Below are 17,115 nucleotides of genomic sequence, written 5' to 3'. Positions count from 1 at the left end.
ACGTCCGCTGATCTACAGGCTTCGTGAGCTCAATACCGAGCGTCTTAGTTCTTGGCAAAAAATGCGACATAGTTACAGAAATTCCTGACTACAATTGTAGAGAGGGGATGTAAGGGAGGGCAAAGTCGAGGAACGCAGGGCGTTCCTCGCGGCAAACAAAACGAGACCAGAAAATGTGGGCAAAACAACAGATAAGGAGAGAAAAAAAAAAAGAAAGGTCTTACCAAAGCTTGGGTTCTACAGAGGAATCTGAGCATGGAGCTCTCTCTTCGGGCCGCAGGAACTGGATCCTCTTTTGGACTGGTAGGCACAGGTTCTTTCTTCTTCGAACTGGAGCTCTCTTTGACGTCTTGGCGGAAAGGTCTCATCAGTGAGTAGCCAGACCTAGTTGAGTTAAGGGGGTTAAGGTGGTACACACCAGGGCAACTCGTTGCAAAGGTGGAGCAAGCTACCATCACTCCTATCTTGGGTTAAGGTGGTGTGTACCACCTTAACCCAATCCTGAAGATACTTTCAGGTGCAAACTTTGTTTGCTCACACTTGGATAAAGGATTAAACTAAATTTATTATACTCTAACCAAGTGAAAAATAAACTTTCAACATCTTTCTCTAAATCCAGAGTAAATTATTAAAAAAGGGTGGCACACCAACTGGCAATTCCTATAGGTAGAGATGACCTGCTAATGCTTCTGCCTGATATGTCCACTTGGGCCTGGCTCCCACTGAAGAGACCTCAATAAAGGTCGAAACTAGTCTGGGTAGTGGCCCTTCCCTTAATGCATAACATTAGACATATCCGCAAGGAGATGTGTTTTGCATTATAGGAGATACTGAGATAGGAGTGATGGTATCTTGCTCCACCTTTGCAACGAGTTGCCCTGGTGTGTACCACCTTAACCCAATCCTGAAGATACTTTCAGGTGCAAACTTTGTTTGCTCACACTTGGATAAAGGATTAAACTAAATTTATTATACTCTAACCAAGTGAAAAATAAACTTTCAATCTAACTGATCGTTGTCATTTGTCATGAGTTGCTGTTTTTGTTTTCTGAGTTTCATCTGTTTTAAATGTATGAAGTGTTAATTGATGTGTTTAGGATACCAATATAAATTATTTATAAAAAATTAACTTTTTTGTCCATATTTACAATGGGAAACAGTGTTGATGATTATATGATTGATTATAGTCGAAGGAGGTTGGAACTTCTGTATAAAGTAAAACAACTTAAATAAAAGAGCCAATAGGCTTCACTTCAGCGATATAACATTATTTAAATTAAGGGGATAATAAATCCCACATTATTTCAAAGCTGAATAAGAAACTTAAAGATTGGAATCAAAAAAGTTTCATGCCGAATATAGTAAACTATAAAAGTTTCAGCGGATTGAAGCGTAAGCTAAAGCACGTAGTTCAACACTAGAGCAACTCGTTGCAAAGGTGGGTAAAGTTCTGATTACTATTTTTAGTATTACCCATAATATAAAACACCTCCTAGGAGATGTATGATGTTATACATTTTTGTACAGTTGTTTCATCTAAGGAGATATTGTCTAACAAGGTGTTGAGCTGACTACTAGTGGAAACTCTGATAATGATAGCAAGAGTATTATAATCTTGGAAGACAGCACTTCTTTCTAAATGTATGAACCAGTCTAAAACAATGATTACATTGCCTTTCTCCGTTCTGATAATATTTTATTATTTTTTGAGTTATGAATGGCTTTTATTCAGCACCATAAATAATTTTGGTGACCTTGAATATAATGACCAGAAGAATAAACTGTAATTCAAATATCGATCTTCAAAAAATTACAATATTATCAAATCACTAATGTTAAAAATCAACATTGTCATTTCTTCACAAATGTTTCTTTTAGCAAGAAATTTCTTCTATCAGGTAGGTCACCTCTCTCAATAGGTAGAACCAAAAACTTGACAAAATTTTCAACCATTTTCCTCTCAAAAGGATTTCTATTTCATGTGTTGAAGACACTTTTGAACATGTGTCTGATTTCTTTAAGAAATTTCAACATACAAACTGATCAACCAAATCAGTTTACTTTTAACTTCTAAAGATAAAATTCTTCCTTTGTTGCTACATTGATATCTAATGGACAACTGGACCTTTCCATTACAGAATATATTTCTAAATAACAGTCATATATCTAAATGAATGAATGCCATAAATTTGGTCTTGCAAATCATGGAATTAATAACACTGTCCACAGGATCTTCTGAATGATGCAAAGTTGCTACCTAGAAGTATTTACAAATTTGAATTATTTTCAAAGAAAGCAATGATATTCTACATCATCTCAATCTTAACCTCAATAAAAAGTTATAGGCATAGTATTTTACTTTCAGTGTGTGTGTGTGGGGGGGGGATAATATCTCAATATTACAGTACATTAAACTTTTGTAACAATGACTGATGTCTTGACTGCCATTATTTTGTTTATGCATTTGCACAACAATATCTTCTTAAAAGCTAAACAACACACTTATATATAAAAAAAAAAAAAAAAAATTATAAATTAAATTAAATATAACAAATTAACTAAATTTGTAAAAACACTGCTCATCTTTCCATTCTTTTCTAATCACCCACCATTCATTCACTCTAGCAGACTTTCAAGAAACTTATCTCAACTGTATTACCTTGAACAGAATTAAGCATGTAAGAAAGGAATGGAACTAATTGTGTTTTGTATTTATAATCTCTAGATCTAAATATCAACTATTATAAAGACATAGTCTTCCTTAGAATTAAATCATACTTAATGAAAACTATTTTAAATGCAAATATAATCACCTATTAATACTCACTCGTAGTTCTTTCTGGTGAGTGACATACAGTTTGATCTCCTCTGCTAAGCAAGTAGGAGAGAAAGGAAGGATCATCTGCCAAATGATCTAAAAGATCTTCCTGTTCCAGTTCCAGTTTTGCCTTTTGCCACTCTTTCTCTATTTGTTCCCATTCTACCCTACCTCTTGAAGGATACTGCTGCAAATGTTGTGTGTCTCTCTGCAGAAGAGCTTTGGTTTCTTTTTCAAAATTTCGTATTCGTTCTTGAGTAATTGCGCTAACCTCATCATATGTTCGAACTACTATTTCATCTCCCATTGTTTCTGGAAGTAAAGTAGGATAATTTGTTGCATGTGACATAGAGTCTCGAGTCCTGTGCTTTGAATTTTGAAATGCAATATCATTTTGGTTATCTATAGAATACTGCCTTTGTTTTGGAAGAGGGACAGAAGAACCAGATACAAGGCTGGTGCAGCTACCATAGCTGCTTACAGATGACAATTCAGTACTGGTTTCACCACTTGGTGAGCAACCAGTAATTACTTGAAAGTGTTCAGCACAGTTCTTATCAAATGAAATTCTCTCGTCTGCATGTAAATCTTCACTGTTATTGTCTTGTATTATACCCATTCTTTTACTTGCAATGTTCCCTTCATTTGGAGTTGCTTTTCTTTGTCTGTGCCACATCCTCCTATTAGCTGCACTCATAAATGATGTGAATATCTCACGTGGTAAAATATCTTGTACACCACCTAGAATTAAAATTATATAAGTAATATTTATAACTTAACAGTTAATATTATGAAAATGTGAAAATATATAGTTTTAATAATTGAATTGTAGTAGTAAAAAACATAATAGTAATATCTACTGCTTTTGTTTTAAAAAATGATATACATACAAACCTAATCTAATCCATTCACGTTTACCACAAAACCATGTCTTAGGTATCTACAAAAAACACTTCAGCACATCTTTACATCAGTCTTGATGACATGAAGTGTTTGTAATTAAAAGCAACCAAGGCAAATGAGGCCAATTTATCTCTGTTAACTGTGTGGCTAATTTTCCATCTCTGTATGAGACTAGTTAACTCCCCTTCAGGTGAGAAGCTCTTATACAGACCTTTGAACACCAGATGGGATGTAACTCTGTATAATGGCATTATCTGACTAGTGTGCTCTGCATTGTTCATCAGTTATATTTTCCACAGCTTTTCATATTGCTGGTCAGACTGCTTTCACAAACACACACTGATGCTCTTTCTCAATAACTTTTTATGCAATCCCACAAGTTGTTGAAAATGAGATCTGAGCAGTTCAGATCATTGTTTAGATAAAATCCGTTTGTCCAATTCCTTTTGGTTTTCTGACCAGTTTATAATAAATACTTTCATATGATGACAATTACTTTATTTATCTGCAGTGAAAGCTCATCATCGATCAGTACTACAATATTCTTTGGTGATGATGCAGCATGTTGGCAGAGCTGAGGAGTTCAAGATACACTTATACCAGATTTAAGATTGGGTAAGATGGAAAATGTTATGTTTCATAGAAAATCTGGATATTATTATTTATACAGAAGCAACATGTTACATGATTTTTTGGTTCTGTCCAAATGATTGGCATCACAAAAGTCGGAGATGGTCTATTCCCCCCCCCCTCCTCCACAAATCCGCTGTCACTGCAAATTACCCCAATTACTGCTTCATATCTTGTAAATTAACTTCTTTACAAGGAGCATAGTAATAAAGAAGGGCCACTTTTCATCTTAGCTCCTATTTCATATCAAAAGTAATGTTGCACCACGTATGCACAACACAAGCAATGTGTTGTGCACACAACAATTAGCATTTGTTCTTCATCATCATATGTTCATTGGGCATCCACAGATGGTGTATGGTCACTCCAATGCTCGGTGATATGCCACACTAGGCATCGCCATGTATTCCTGTTGTATGCTTTTCTGGAGGCTTCATCTCCCTGAAGATCAGTCATTCCACACATACAACATTGTTACGTTGTTGTTTCGCTCTACTTTCTAATTTTATATACCTCGTTAACCTCTATCTTTTCTTATGTGTAGCCTAACTTGATTCTACCCAGGGATATTCCCTTTTCGGATACTGGCAAATTTGTATTATACTGCACCAGCCAGTATCGTATAACAGGAATTAATTCAAGTTCAGGTTCATTGACATACACTCTAATATACACTTAAATAGATATCGGTACTTTGCAGTCGTGACCAATGATCTATTACTTAAATACATATATCTAAAATTTCTCCCGCTAAGGTTCTAATTTCATAAGTGGTAATTTGATTTCTCGAATTCAGGCATATGCAATAAAACATGTTTATTGGAACTAAAAGACAAGTACAACTAAATTGAATCAAAATACTAAAACTTCTAAATCTCATGCTAAGATAGTTAAATAATTCTAAATTAATCAAATTCACTTAGACAGATCAAAATGTTAATCATACAAAACAATGGAGAGCAATGACAATATCACACTAAATTAAGATCCTCTCATGCATGCTATTCATAAAGTACATATTACACAACTTGTTGCTTTCTCAGTTAAGGTTATCTACTAAACAAAATACACATATCATTTCAGTTACATTCAATTAGAGATTCGTTCCTGACAATTCCTTGTCCAACAGAATTAGCTATTTCAAAATACGAAATCTTATCAAAGTTCTCTAAAGGACTGTCCACATTACTTAATCAAACACAAATTTCTATCTTCTATCACTTCCGTAACATATAACAAAGATCTCTGCATTACCCAGTTCTTTCCGAAGGTCTATTAACTACCACGTGTTGTTCTGGTCATCCTTCGATCGGCTATCTCAGTGCCTGGCCTTTTGGCTACGTCGTCCTTTCTACTGCTGCCGGACTCTAACTAGTTTCTGCCATGACTGAGGGCTATCTCTGCTCCTTTCCGATGGGACATCCAGTGACTGGCACAATTCTGCGTAGGCTGATGATTCGTGTACAGCTCTGCGTGGAATCTTCTTCAGCATAATCAGAAAAATGGCCCATTGTCCGACATCATAGAACCCTGGCTCGTCTCTTCCCCGACCGCTGGTCAAGAATCTTCGAGATGAAAATCCGGATCAAAAAGGTTTGCAATATGGTGCACATTGTCTTATTTCTGTGTTCTAGCACCCTCTTTTTGCTGTATCCCTTTTCTGCACGACCCTTTACTTTTAATGCCCTTAAGTTGATCCTTTACTCTCCCTTTTGCTGTTAGGTGCTGTCTTCGCAGAAAGTGCACTTATGTCATACGTACGCTGTAACCTCCGGCATTACGATCGATACGTACGGTCCAGACACGACCTTTGAGCTGTTACTCATTACCTGTCTGGCGACTTACGTTATTTTAGATAGCTTAGTAGGACACAAATTTAAGCTAATATTTCTTTTACATAGAATCTCAAATTTAGTCTTCCGTTTGACAACAAAATTTTCTAATACATTACACATATTAATGCACATTCTCATATACAACAAACAAGGTCTTTCTTACTTTCTGCTGGTGTGCAGGTATTATCTTAAATTAGTTAAAAATTTTCATGTTAGATTCTGAATGAACAACTTCTTAGAAAATCCTCCATTCAGGATCTAACACCATCCATCCATCTTTTCCTCTTTTTCCAGTAACTTTAACAGAAGCAACATGTTAAAGAGCAACAACCTTCTATTACTGTTCTGAGAAGTCCTCCTTCCATCCTTTCAATGTGTCCAAAATATTTTAACTTTCTTCTGTCAATATCCTTAAGGATCCTTACAGGTCTACTGATCTTTTTCTAGCACTCATTCATTTGTTTGCCTTTCAGTATATGATATCCTCAACAGCCATCTGTAACACCACATGTCAAAAGCAGTTATCCTTTTCTTATCTGACTTCTTTAGGTTCCAAGTCTCACATCCATAAGTTGCTGTTGGAAAAATAACTGCATCCAAAATCCTCAACTTTGTTCCCATGGAGATAGATCCATCCTTCCAGATTTTATACAAGTCTCTAACTGTTGTTTTAGCCATTCCAAATCTTCTTCTGACATCTTCTGAACAGCAATTCTTCACATTAATAATGAATCCCAAGTACTCAAACTTGCTGACTTCCTCAATTCTTTCTCCATTAAGGTACATTTGTTTCTCAAGAGCATCCTTGTTCGTATTTCCTTTGAGAACCATAATCTTTGTCTCACTAGGATTGAGTTGAAGTCATCTATTATTACTAATCTTGTTAACTTTCTCAAGAATTGGCCTTAGTTCTTCCTTGTCATTACAGAGGAGTATGCTATCATCAGCATACCTCAGACTACTGATCAATTAGGACTCCCTATCCTAATTCCTGTCTTGAGCTTATCCAATGCTTCACATGATGTCCTCTGCTAAACAAGTATATACTAAACAAGTGAGAAGAAAATACACATCCTTGCCTAACTCCTTTTCCAACCTGAAGCCAATCAGCTAATCCAACACATGTTCTTACTGTGGCTTCTCGCTCACTGTACAAGTTGGCTATCAACTTGATAGTGTGTTGAGGAAAACCCATTCTTTTCATTACTTCCCACAGTTTTGCTGAACACAGTCAAAAGCTTTAGTCTAAGAAACACATTACCAGATGGAGTCTAAATCCTTTATAATTTTCTATGATCTGTCTAAAGCAAAGGATCTGATCTTTGTTCATTAACCCCTTAACACACCAATTAAAAATCAGAAAGCAGTCTTTTTTCAGCCAATTTTTTTATTCTTTATTTTCTATATACACAAAAGAACATTAACAAATCTTGGAAAAAATACACAAAAAATGTCTCTTTTTGCAAAAAAAGGTTAACTAAATTCCATCTACTTCGCTAAACCGAGTTAGTAAACAGTCAGTACACATATCTTGTTTCTTTGTGAACCCTTTTATTGTATTCATTCCTTTTTCTTGAGCAGAGATAACACTGGCGAGTTGGATTTTCTTTCTTTTCTGTTGGTGGCATGAAAGATGGAAACTGTCGTACAGATAATCTCAGTGATGTTGGGATATTTGATTGACGTTCCCTTCTTGAAATGCTTGTAGTTTTATATTTTTCAATAGAGAGTTCGATTACTTTGAGGCGAAAATCAAGTGAATCCATCTTATCGCTACATTTTTGGTAAAGCACAAAAGCATTTCACAGTGCCAGGTCTAACAGACGAAAGAAAATCTTTTTATAATACTTCTTGCCTCTCTTTCTGGGTACAACATATGAAGACGGGTGTTGATCAACGCGATCACCCATGGCAAGGTTGTAATCCAACACAAGTTGCGGTTTTTTTTATTCTTCCTTTGCACTTCTCAATATCTACCATTGATGCAGTGTGAATGGTAGAGATAAGGGAGATATCCTTCTTGTCCTTCCATTTCATTACACACTTTCCCTCTCTGAAAACCAATTACTTCTCCAGTTTTCAATTTTTTATTCTTCAATTCGCTGGGTACTTCTTTTCGTGATATGTGTAATGTTCCATAAACATCAGTCTTATTTATTATCAATAGATCTGTTAATCCAGGTGAATTATAGAAATTGTTCATAGTCAAATAATAACCTTTATTCAATAAAGGTTTCATCAAAGTCATTACTACTTGCAAAGACATTGGAAGATTGCTAAATCTCTGTCCGGAATGGTATTCTTGCCAGTATAGATTATAAAATTATAGGCATATCCACTTTGTGATTTACATAAGTATGTTTTATGCCGAATCTGACCCTTTTGAAAGGAATGTATTGCACCCATCACAGGCGACCTTTATAAAGCAATAAACTTTCGTCAATAGTCACTGATTTTTCTGGCAAAGACATTGGAATTCTCGTAGACAGGCTCATACATTGGTTATGTATTATTAAAACACTTAAGGAATAGAACAACGTAGTTAAGGATATAAATTAAATTAAACTTTAATAAATATTTTCCGATATTTCAGCAACGTCACGTTGCCATTTTCTAAAGGAACTTACAAAAAAGTTACGTGCACGTAGGCACTACAACACAGAAACAGGGAATGAAGAGATGAAGCTATTGTTCTCCTAACAGTCCTGATGGTGCCCTCTAGTGGGCTAAGTAGGTGTTCTTGGCCGTTGGGCTGAAGGTCTGCAGATGTAGGCCTCCCAAATTTGGGGCAGTCGCATACAACCAAATTTGTTGAGGTTTGGAGAATTTCTTAGGGCTGAGGCTGATTCCATAAAGAGTCTTTCAAATTTGTATTTGCTACGGTGTATCACTGTAGCTTTCTTCCACCGTATTCTGTGGCGTGTATCCAGAGCATGGTCCGCAAACCCAGAATGAATGTCTTTGTGAAAACGGATGTAGTCCTTGTGTTCCGAAATTCTGATATTCGCTGTCCTGCCTGTTTAGCCAAAGTAAGACAGTTTACAACTGCAAGGGACCCGGTAAACACCAGGTAGGTCTAGGGGAAGTGGTTGGTCTTTAGTGGAGCAGATAAGGAATGCCAATTTTCTGTAAGGTTTGTAACAGGAGGTCAGGTCATGTTTTTTTAAGATTTTGGTAATCTTTTCCAAGGTGCTTCGGATGTAGGGAATGGTGATGGATTTAGAGTAATCCTTGTTGTGTGTGTGTGTGGGGGGGGGGGGGATCTGTGGTTTGTAGGTTCTAATATTTTTTGGATTTTTGGGGGGGGGGGAGCCATTGGCTGAGAAAGTGTTGAGGATGTGATTTAGTTCAGTGTTTAGGGCCAAGTCGTTTGAACAGATTAGTTTAGCCCTGTTGTATAGTGTTTTCACTACTCCATATTGTTGTGAGGGGGGGGGGGGATTGTTGGTGAATGTATCTGCCTGTATGGGTGGGTTTTCTGTAAACTGAGAAAACCAAGGATCCATTAAGGCTGGTGGGTGACTAGTGTGTCTAGGAAAGGGAGGCTGTTGTTTTCTTCTTTTTCCAGAGTGAATTTGATTCTGGGATGTTGGTTGTTTAAGTGTGTTAAGAAGGAGAGAAGTGTTTCAGAGCCATGTGGCCAAATAGCAAACACATCATCAACGTAGCGAAGCCATATGGGGCAGAGGCTAAAGGTGGGGAGAGTGGTGAACCCATGGCTGTTCCCTCTATTTGTACGTTTGTAGAACTTTGTAGAACTGAGTTCATTGTGAACTGAAATAAGGCTGAGATATCGGGAGAAAATTTAGCTTGGATTAGCTCTAAAGTTTCCTTGAGTGGGACATTTGTAAATAAAGAGGACACATCAAAGCTGACCATTATGTCAGTATGTTGGAGTGTAAGTTTTCTATGCTGGCTTTGAAATGGGCTGAGTTTTTTTATGTGTGATGGTGTGTTGCCAGTATAGTGTGTGTGAGCTCTTTGGCCAAATGTTTAGCTAATTTGTATGTGGGGGAATCAATGCCATCCACTATGGGACGTAATGGCACATTTTCTTTGTGTATTTTTGGGAGTCCGTAAATACGGGGGGGGAGGGGGGGAGGGGGGGGGGGTATATAGCGTTAAACGGCTTTAATCTGTTGGTAACTTCTACAGGCCAAGAAGTGACTCTCTTAAGGAGCCTGTGAAGTTTTCTAATTTGAGAGTTGGTGGGACTGTAATTGATAGGGAGGTAAGTGGCCCGATCTAATAGAAGAGCATTCAGCTTACCTGTGTAGTCCTTTTGGTTAAGTACTACAGTTGCATTTCCCTTATTCGCTTTGGTGATAGCTAATTCTTTATTATTCTTCATTTCCTGTAGAGCTTTATATTCCTTGTTTCATATGTTGGTTTTTGGTGGTCTTGCTTTGGAAAGGACACAGACTACATCCAGTCTTACACTGTTGGTGACTTGATGTGGAAGGTGGAGGATTCCGCGCTCGATCTGGATCATAATATCCTCACAAGGTATTTTATTGGGAGCAATGGCGAAGTTGTGTCCACGTGACAGCGCGTTGAGTGCTTCAGGGTGACTGAAGAAAGGTTGATTACCGTGTTGGTAGCAGGGTGTGGAAAGACGGTAGAGTTCTTTTTTAATTTTTTGAACTTTTTCATCTGTCGGCCTCGTATATTTTTTTAAATTCTTTTTCAGCAGCGGTACATGAGACGTCATGTAAAATCGATCAAAGTTCGTGGTTCAAAGTGCGCGAAAGCTCATCTTCGACGGCACGAATAGCTTCGTTAATGTCCACTAAGAGCGACCGTATGGCGGTGATTTGTTCATGTAGCTCGCACGGTTATATATTCGGAGAGCTTTTTGTGACAAATACAGTCATTCTGGGATTGCGGACCATGCTCTGGATACATGCCACAGAATACGGTGGAAGAAAGCTACAGTGATACACCGTAGCAAATACAAATTTGAAAGACTCTTTATGGAATCAGCCTCAGCCCTAAGAAATTCTCCAAACCTCAACAAATTTGGTTGTATGCGACTGCCCCAAATTTGGGAGGCCTACATCTGCAGACCTTCAGCCCAACGGCCAAGAACACCTACTTAGCCCACTAGAGGGCACCATCAGGACTGTTAGGAGAACAATAGTTTCATCTCTTCATTCCCTGTTTCTGTGTTGTAGTGCCTACGTGCACGTAACTTTTTTGTAAGTTCCTTTAGAAAATGGCAACGTGACGTTGCCGAAATATCGGAAAATATTTATTAAAGTTTAATTTAATTTATATCCTTAACTACGTTGTTCTATTCCTTAAGTGTTTTAATAAAGACATTGGAAGATTGCTAAAATCTCTGTCCAGAATGGTATTCTTGCCAGTATAGATTATAAAATTATAGACATATCCACTTTGTGATTCACATAATAAGTATGTTTTTATGCCGAATCTGGCCCTTTTGAGAGGAATGTATTGCACCCATCACAGATGACCCTTATAAAGAATAAACTTTCGTCAATAGTCACCAATTTCTCTGGCATAATTGAATTGCCAAATTTTCTATTCAAATCTTCATAAATTGGCCAGATTTTGTTGAGTTTGGGCAAGGGTGATTTGCTGGATCAAATTCATCATTATTTGAAAAATGTAGAAATTGTTTTATGGCCTCAAAGCGTTTCCCGATCATACATCTGGAATAAATGGTGTATATAATAATGGATTTTTTGTCCAATAATGACGGTATTCTGGTTTTCTTACTATACTTTGCAAAAGTACAACAGCCAAAAATACTCTGATTTCATTTGGATTTGTGTCATACCAAGAAGTCTCTTCTTTATCACAGGTACAACTCCCCGCATTTCTATTTGTTTCATCCACAACACATTGAATCAATTGATCATCAAAAAAAAGCTCGAAGAAATTTAGGCAGTTATAATCGTGGACAAAAAATGTGCAAATGAAATAGCTGATACACGCGTTGGCAACTTTTCTCGGCTGAAAGGAAATAGGCACAAAATTGTCTAGTGTGTATATTCGGTTGTATTTATATGTGAAACCAAAATTCACAGTCACAGGTATTAACTTGAGTACGTGTAAAAAATTCAGTTTCTTGGACCCGAGTTAACTCGGTTGAGTGCGCTACGGGGTTAAATAAAATAAAATAAAAAACTGAGCCTAAGTGAGAGCTCTTACAGATGAAGTTTGTGATACAGTATTTCTAGATGCATAATAAGTCAGAAACACAAGTTTAAACCAATATGCAACAGCTGCAAATGAGACAATTATGAAAAAAACTAATTTAGAATCCCTTGCTTTTGACCTTATCTGTCTCAGGATATCCTTTCCCCATTTAGTAACATTCATTTTTTGCATTTAATGGTCTCTTCACATTCCTTTCACACGAAATTCAACCACATGCAATCCAGCTATCCAAATAATGAGGTCGTCTTTCTGGGTAACTTCAATCTCCACAATCCCAACTGGTTTCCTGACTCCATCACCACTGACCAAGCAGGAAAAGAAGCAGAAATCTTAGCTATAAGTAATGACCTAACACAAATCATATATCTACCTACTCAAATTCCTGATAGCTCTCTTTGTTCTTCAAATACTATGGATCTCTTTTTGACTAATTCTCCTCTCAAAAACTCAGACCATAAATCTTATACAAGCCTCCTCTCTCTTACTACAAAGGAGCCAAATGGGATGACCTTTAGAATTTCTAGTTCTCTCTTTGATTTGACTATTGCTTCCACTCACTTGACCCTAATACCTGCTGCGAACAAGTCACAGAAATTATTCTCACTGCTTTGCAAGTCCTGATTCCACAGGGATCAGTATTTGGATCTTTGTCTTTTAATCTTTATGTCAGTGATATTGTTACTGAGATATTCAGTTATTTGCAGATGATCTGAAGCTTGGGAAAGTTATTAGATAGTGCTGATATTTTGTCTCTTCATAAGGATATGAATAAGCTGGAAGGATAGGCAGATGAATGGGGATTTCAGTTTAATGCATCTAAATGTAGGGTATTGAAATTTGGGACCATAGATGGGAGGCTGTACTCCATTGGTTCTCTACTAGAGGACAGAGATGAGGCAATGGATTTTGGGCAAGTTCAGAGGTTTATAACTTTTGCAATTTAGGGTGTTGCAAAGATGGTGAAAGCAACCCAGAGGATTATTGCAATGCTAAGACACTATTTGACCAGTAGAGATAAAAGAGTGGTGATTCTATTGTATAAAACCATGATCATGCCACATCTTGATTATCATGCTTAGATCTGGTCACCAGGATTTGAAGAGGAATACAGAAGCAGATAACTAAAATAATATCAGTACTTTACAATGTTAGTTATAAGGAAAGATAGAAGGCATGCAGCTACAGAGTTTGGTGGACAGAAGATCGGGGTGACATGATTGAAACATTTAAACTGTTAAGATTGCAGGATTGACACAGAGGATTTTTCATATAGTAGAATGGGGGGGGGGGGATGATCAAGGATAAGAGGTCATCTTTTCTGAAGTTGTGAGAGGTGATGGATAGGAGAGTGAGAAGTGGATTTTTGGTATCAGGAATACTTGGACCATGGAATTCATTACCTGATAGAGCGGTGAATGTGCAGAGGATAAATCGGTTTAAGGAGTGGCATGATAATTTGTTGGTCTGAGATGGGTTTCCCATGTAGAGTCAACTCCTTGGAAGTCCATAATAATAACAATATCAAATTTCAAACATTACTAAAATTAATATTTACTTGAGCATGAACACGTTTGACTGTCCATTAATACATCAATTAAGATTTTCTTTATTTCTTTTAATTATGCATATCAAAATATTCAACAATCCATAGATCTCAATTTAAAAAAAGGGAAAAATTAGTTACATTTCTTTTAAAATGTTTATGTGAACTTTTAGCATCTCTCTCTCTGAATTCATTTTCCAAGTAGTTTTCCATTCAAGGTATGGCATTTTGTATACCTTTCACAGCAGACATTTTCATTTGTGATTTATATAGATTTATAATGCTTTCAAAATAAGCAGTAACCAGATATGCTTAACAGAGGAGTGAGTTTTTGTATAAATACTGTAGATTAAGTAAACTAAACAAACAGATGACAGATATCCTGTGATCCGTTAAAAAATAAAGTTTTGAACTACATTTCTTACCACTGTGAGGACCATCTATTTTATGAATATTGTCAAGTAGCACATTAGACTGTGTAACTGGAAGAGGATGGCTGATTCTTTTTTCATAAACATCCAGGTTGACAGGAAGCTTTTCTTCATTATCTCCAAACAACCAGTCAGCCTGAAATATAACAATCATGACATGCATTAAAAATATTAACCAGTTACATTAGTAGATACATTAGCTATTTCTGTGTATATTTTTGAAACAAAAAAACATACGATGTGCATCAGAGATTTCTGACTCAATCAGCTTCCTTTCTGTACTTCATGTCGTTACAGGACTTGCATTCTTAGGAAGATCATTCTTAGGAATGATCCTAAAAGGGAAGGATCAATAAGCAATGCATTTTCACCAGGTGATAAACAAAACATACAGGTTCCAAAAATTAATTTAACAACATGCCAAATTATTATTTGTTCCAGGTGCCAGAAACATAGCAGACCTGAAATCCTAACGGAACAGTGGTTCTGAACTTCTTATGACTGTAAAACATTCAAAGGATGTTAGTTTATTTTGATTTACCAAGAAATTTTTCTGTTCATTGTTGAAAAACATTATTTATAAATCTTGATTTATAGATTATTCTTAAGCCATGTATAACACTACTACCATTATTAATAATATGATAAATGATGCAATATTAATTCAAAGCACTTGATTTATAGAAGCAATGGATGTTTGAATCTCATAGTTTATGATAGCTGGTCCTAAGGCAGTTGGCTGATATTGAAGTAAAAAAAAGCTTTCTTTTTTTTAACAGCCTGTTGTAAAGTTCCAGACTCTATGAAGTGATGAGAATTTAATGTTTATCTGTATTACTTTTTCAAGCTAGGAATTTAGGTAGAAAAAAAAGTACTGCTAATGTTTTGACAAAACTCTCCCTGAGAGAATATCCATGACTGTTTTTAGGCAGCTGTGCATCCATTCGGTTCCCAGATTAAAAATATCTCCTTCATTTCCTGGATTTTGTCCCAGACCTCTTTGTATTGGCTGAACTGGTAAAGGATGTGATTTGGATCCTTAAGTGCTAATAGTGGATGTATTGTACTTGGAAGTTTCATTTGGTGGGGTAGCAGCTGTACATTCTGGATGTTCAGTTTGACGTTCTCGGTATTTGCATTATACACTTTGTAATATGATTCACAGGTTCACTGACAGGAAGGAGCTAATTGTTGCAGAATCAAATTCTACAAACAATGATTTGCAGACATTCTGGTCAGATTGAGCTATTTTCCATCATGATGTAATATCTCCATTCTTTTTCTCTATATGTATATATACATCGTTTTTATAATGATTTTTTTCTAATTATTCCCTTATATAAATTTCTTATTCCTTACCCAACAAACTATCCCTTATGTTGGGATAGTTTGTTACTTTATAAAGTGTTTATTATTTCTGACTAATATAGAAAATCAAAGGCTTTTTCAAAATCTACAGACACTAAATATGGCAGAAGGTTATATTCATGTGCTTTTCTATTACTTAGTTAATAGTGTGGATATGATCTATTGTAGAGAATCTTCCTCTGAATCCTGTGAATCATCCAAAAACCTTGTCATCCTATTTAATATAATGGATATAAACATTTTGTACAATTGTCATAGCAAACTGATTGGTCTGTCATCTCTGCTGCCCTTTTTATGTAATATGATAATCACGGATTTATGTAACTGCACTGTAATTTTTCTGTAGTTAAAATATCATTGAACATATCCAATATGACTTTATGAAATTGTGAACCTCCTGATTTTGTGTTCTGCTAATATGCCATCTTCTCCAGGACTTTTATTATTCTTTGCTCACTTTGAAGGCTTCCCATAATTCTTCCATCAGCCACATCTAATAGTAAAGGATTTGTATCTGTTTTTCTTGCTGTGTATAGAGATCTATAAAACTTGCTACATATTTTCATTATTTTTTCTCTGTTGTACTGTACTATTCCTTGCTCATTTCCAATTTTGGTATCCATTTTTTCCTTCCATGTAACCCTTGTTTGATCATTTTCTAACTAACTAACTTTTGCATTTCCACAAATTCTATATTGTTATTACTACTTCTGTTTTCCTTTTCCTAAACTCCTTATGAGTAAATATAGGGTATGACAAATGCAACATAAGAACATCTTAAGATATGTCTGCACCAGGTGATAAATAGATGTAGTAAGTATACTGTAATTAGATGTTCTTCTGAGAGGGGAATGGCAACTGCCATAGGCAAGTCCATCCCTAGTCATGTCCTTACAGATGATATACTGCGACATAGGAATCTTTACAAATATCCTTTGCAGTCAAAAGCACACTAGCTTATGTTTTTCTGAAAGAGGGCTTTGATGTCTTAAGTGTTTTGCCAGAATCCAGTACACTTTCACTACAATATGTTTGGCAGATCCATCTCATTGTTCTGGATTTACAGCTGAAGGAACTAAGGCTATGAGATCCAGTGCCTGTTGAGTAGAATGAAAAATCTGAGTTCCAGGAAGACTCAGACCTGAGACCTAAATTACCTTCAGTTGGAAGTACTTGTGTAGATAGTGTCCTAGATAGGATTTAAACCCAGATCTTTCCAAGCAAAGCACAGATTGGTCTTCATCCCCCCCCCCCCCTTTTTTTTTTGTTGCAACGTGTGGATAGCCAGTGTCCATTTCTTCCTACTCAGAAGAAATGTCTAAGTCATTGTCAAATTCAATGCCATTGAAGATAATTTAATAACTTTTGGAGTCCTCTTTTATTTGTTATCAGGTATGAAAG

General features: G+C 36.2%; 1 protein-coding gene across 5 annotated transcripts in view; it reads right to left on the bottom strand.

Moving 5' to 3' along the window:
• The window catches only part of RhoGAP19D (Rho GTPase activating protein at 19D), a 503,360-nt gene that overhangs the window by 19,483 nt on the left and 466,762 nt on the right, over positions 1-17,115 (bottom strand). For 4 of the 5 annotated variants that reach the window (XM_090412052.1, XM_090412051.1, XM_090412054.1 and 1 more), the window contains 2 exons: positions 14,341-14,482; positions 2,828-3,559 (listed from right to left, as the gene is read on the bottom strand). In XM_090412052.1, the coding sequence (XP_090268178.1) occupies positions 2,828-3,559; positions 14,341-14,482 (874 nt within the window). Of the gene's footprint in view, positions 1-2,813; positions 3,560-14,340; positions 14,483-17,115 lie in introns of all 5 variants that reach the window. The other variant, XM_090412056.1, reaches the window with a different exon arrangement.

This window comes from Typopeltis vanoorti, chromosome 22 (assembly GCF_054136105.1).
Source record: "Typopeltis vanoorti isolate ZY-2024b chromosome 22, IOZ_Tvanoo_1.0, whole genome shotgun sequence".
In the NCBI taxonomy this organism is placed as follows: Eukaryota; Metazoa; Arthropoda; class Arachnida; order Uropygi; family Thelyphonidae; genus Typopeltis; species Typopeltis vanoorti.
This window is presented reverse-complemented; position numbering and strand designations above follow the sequence as displayed.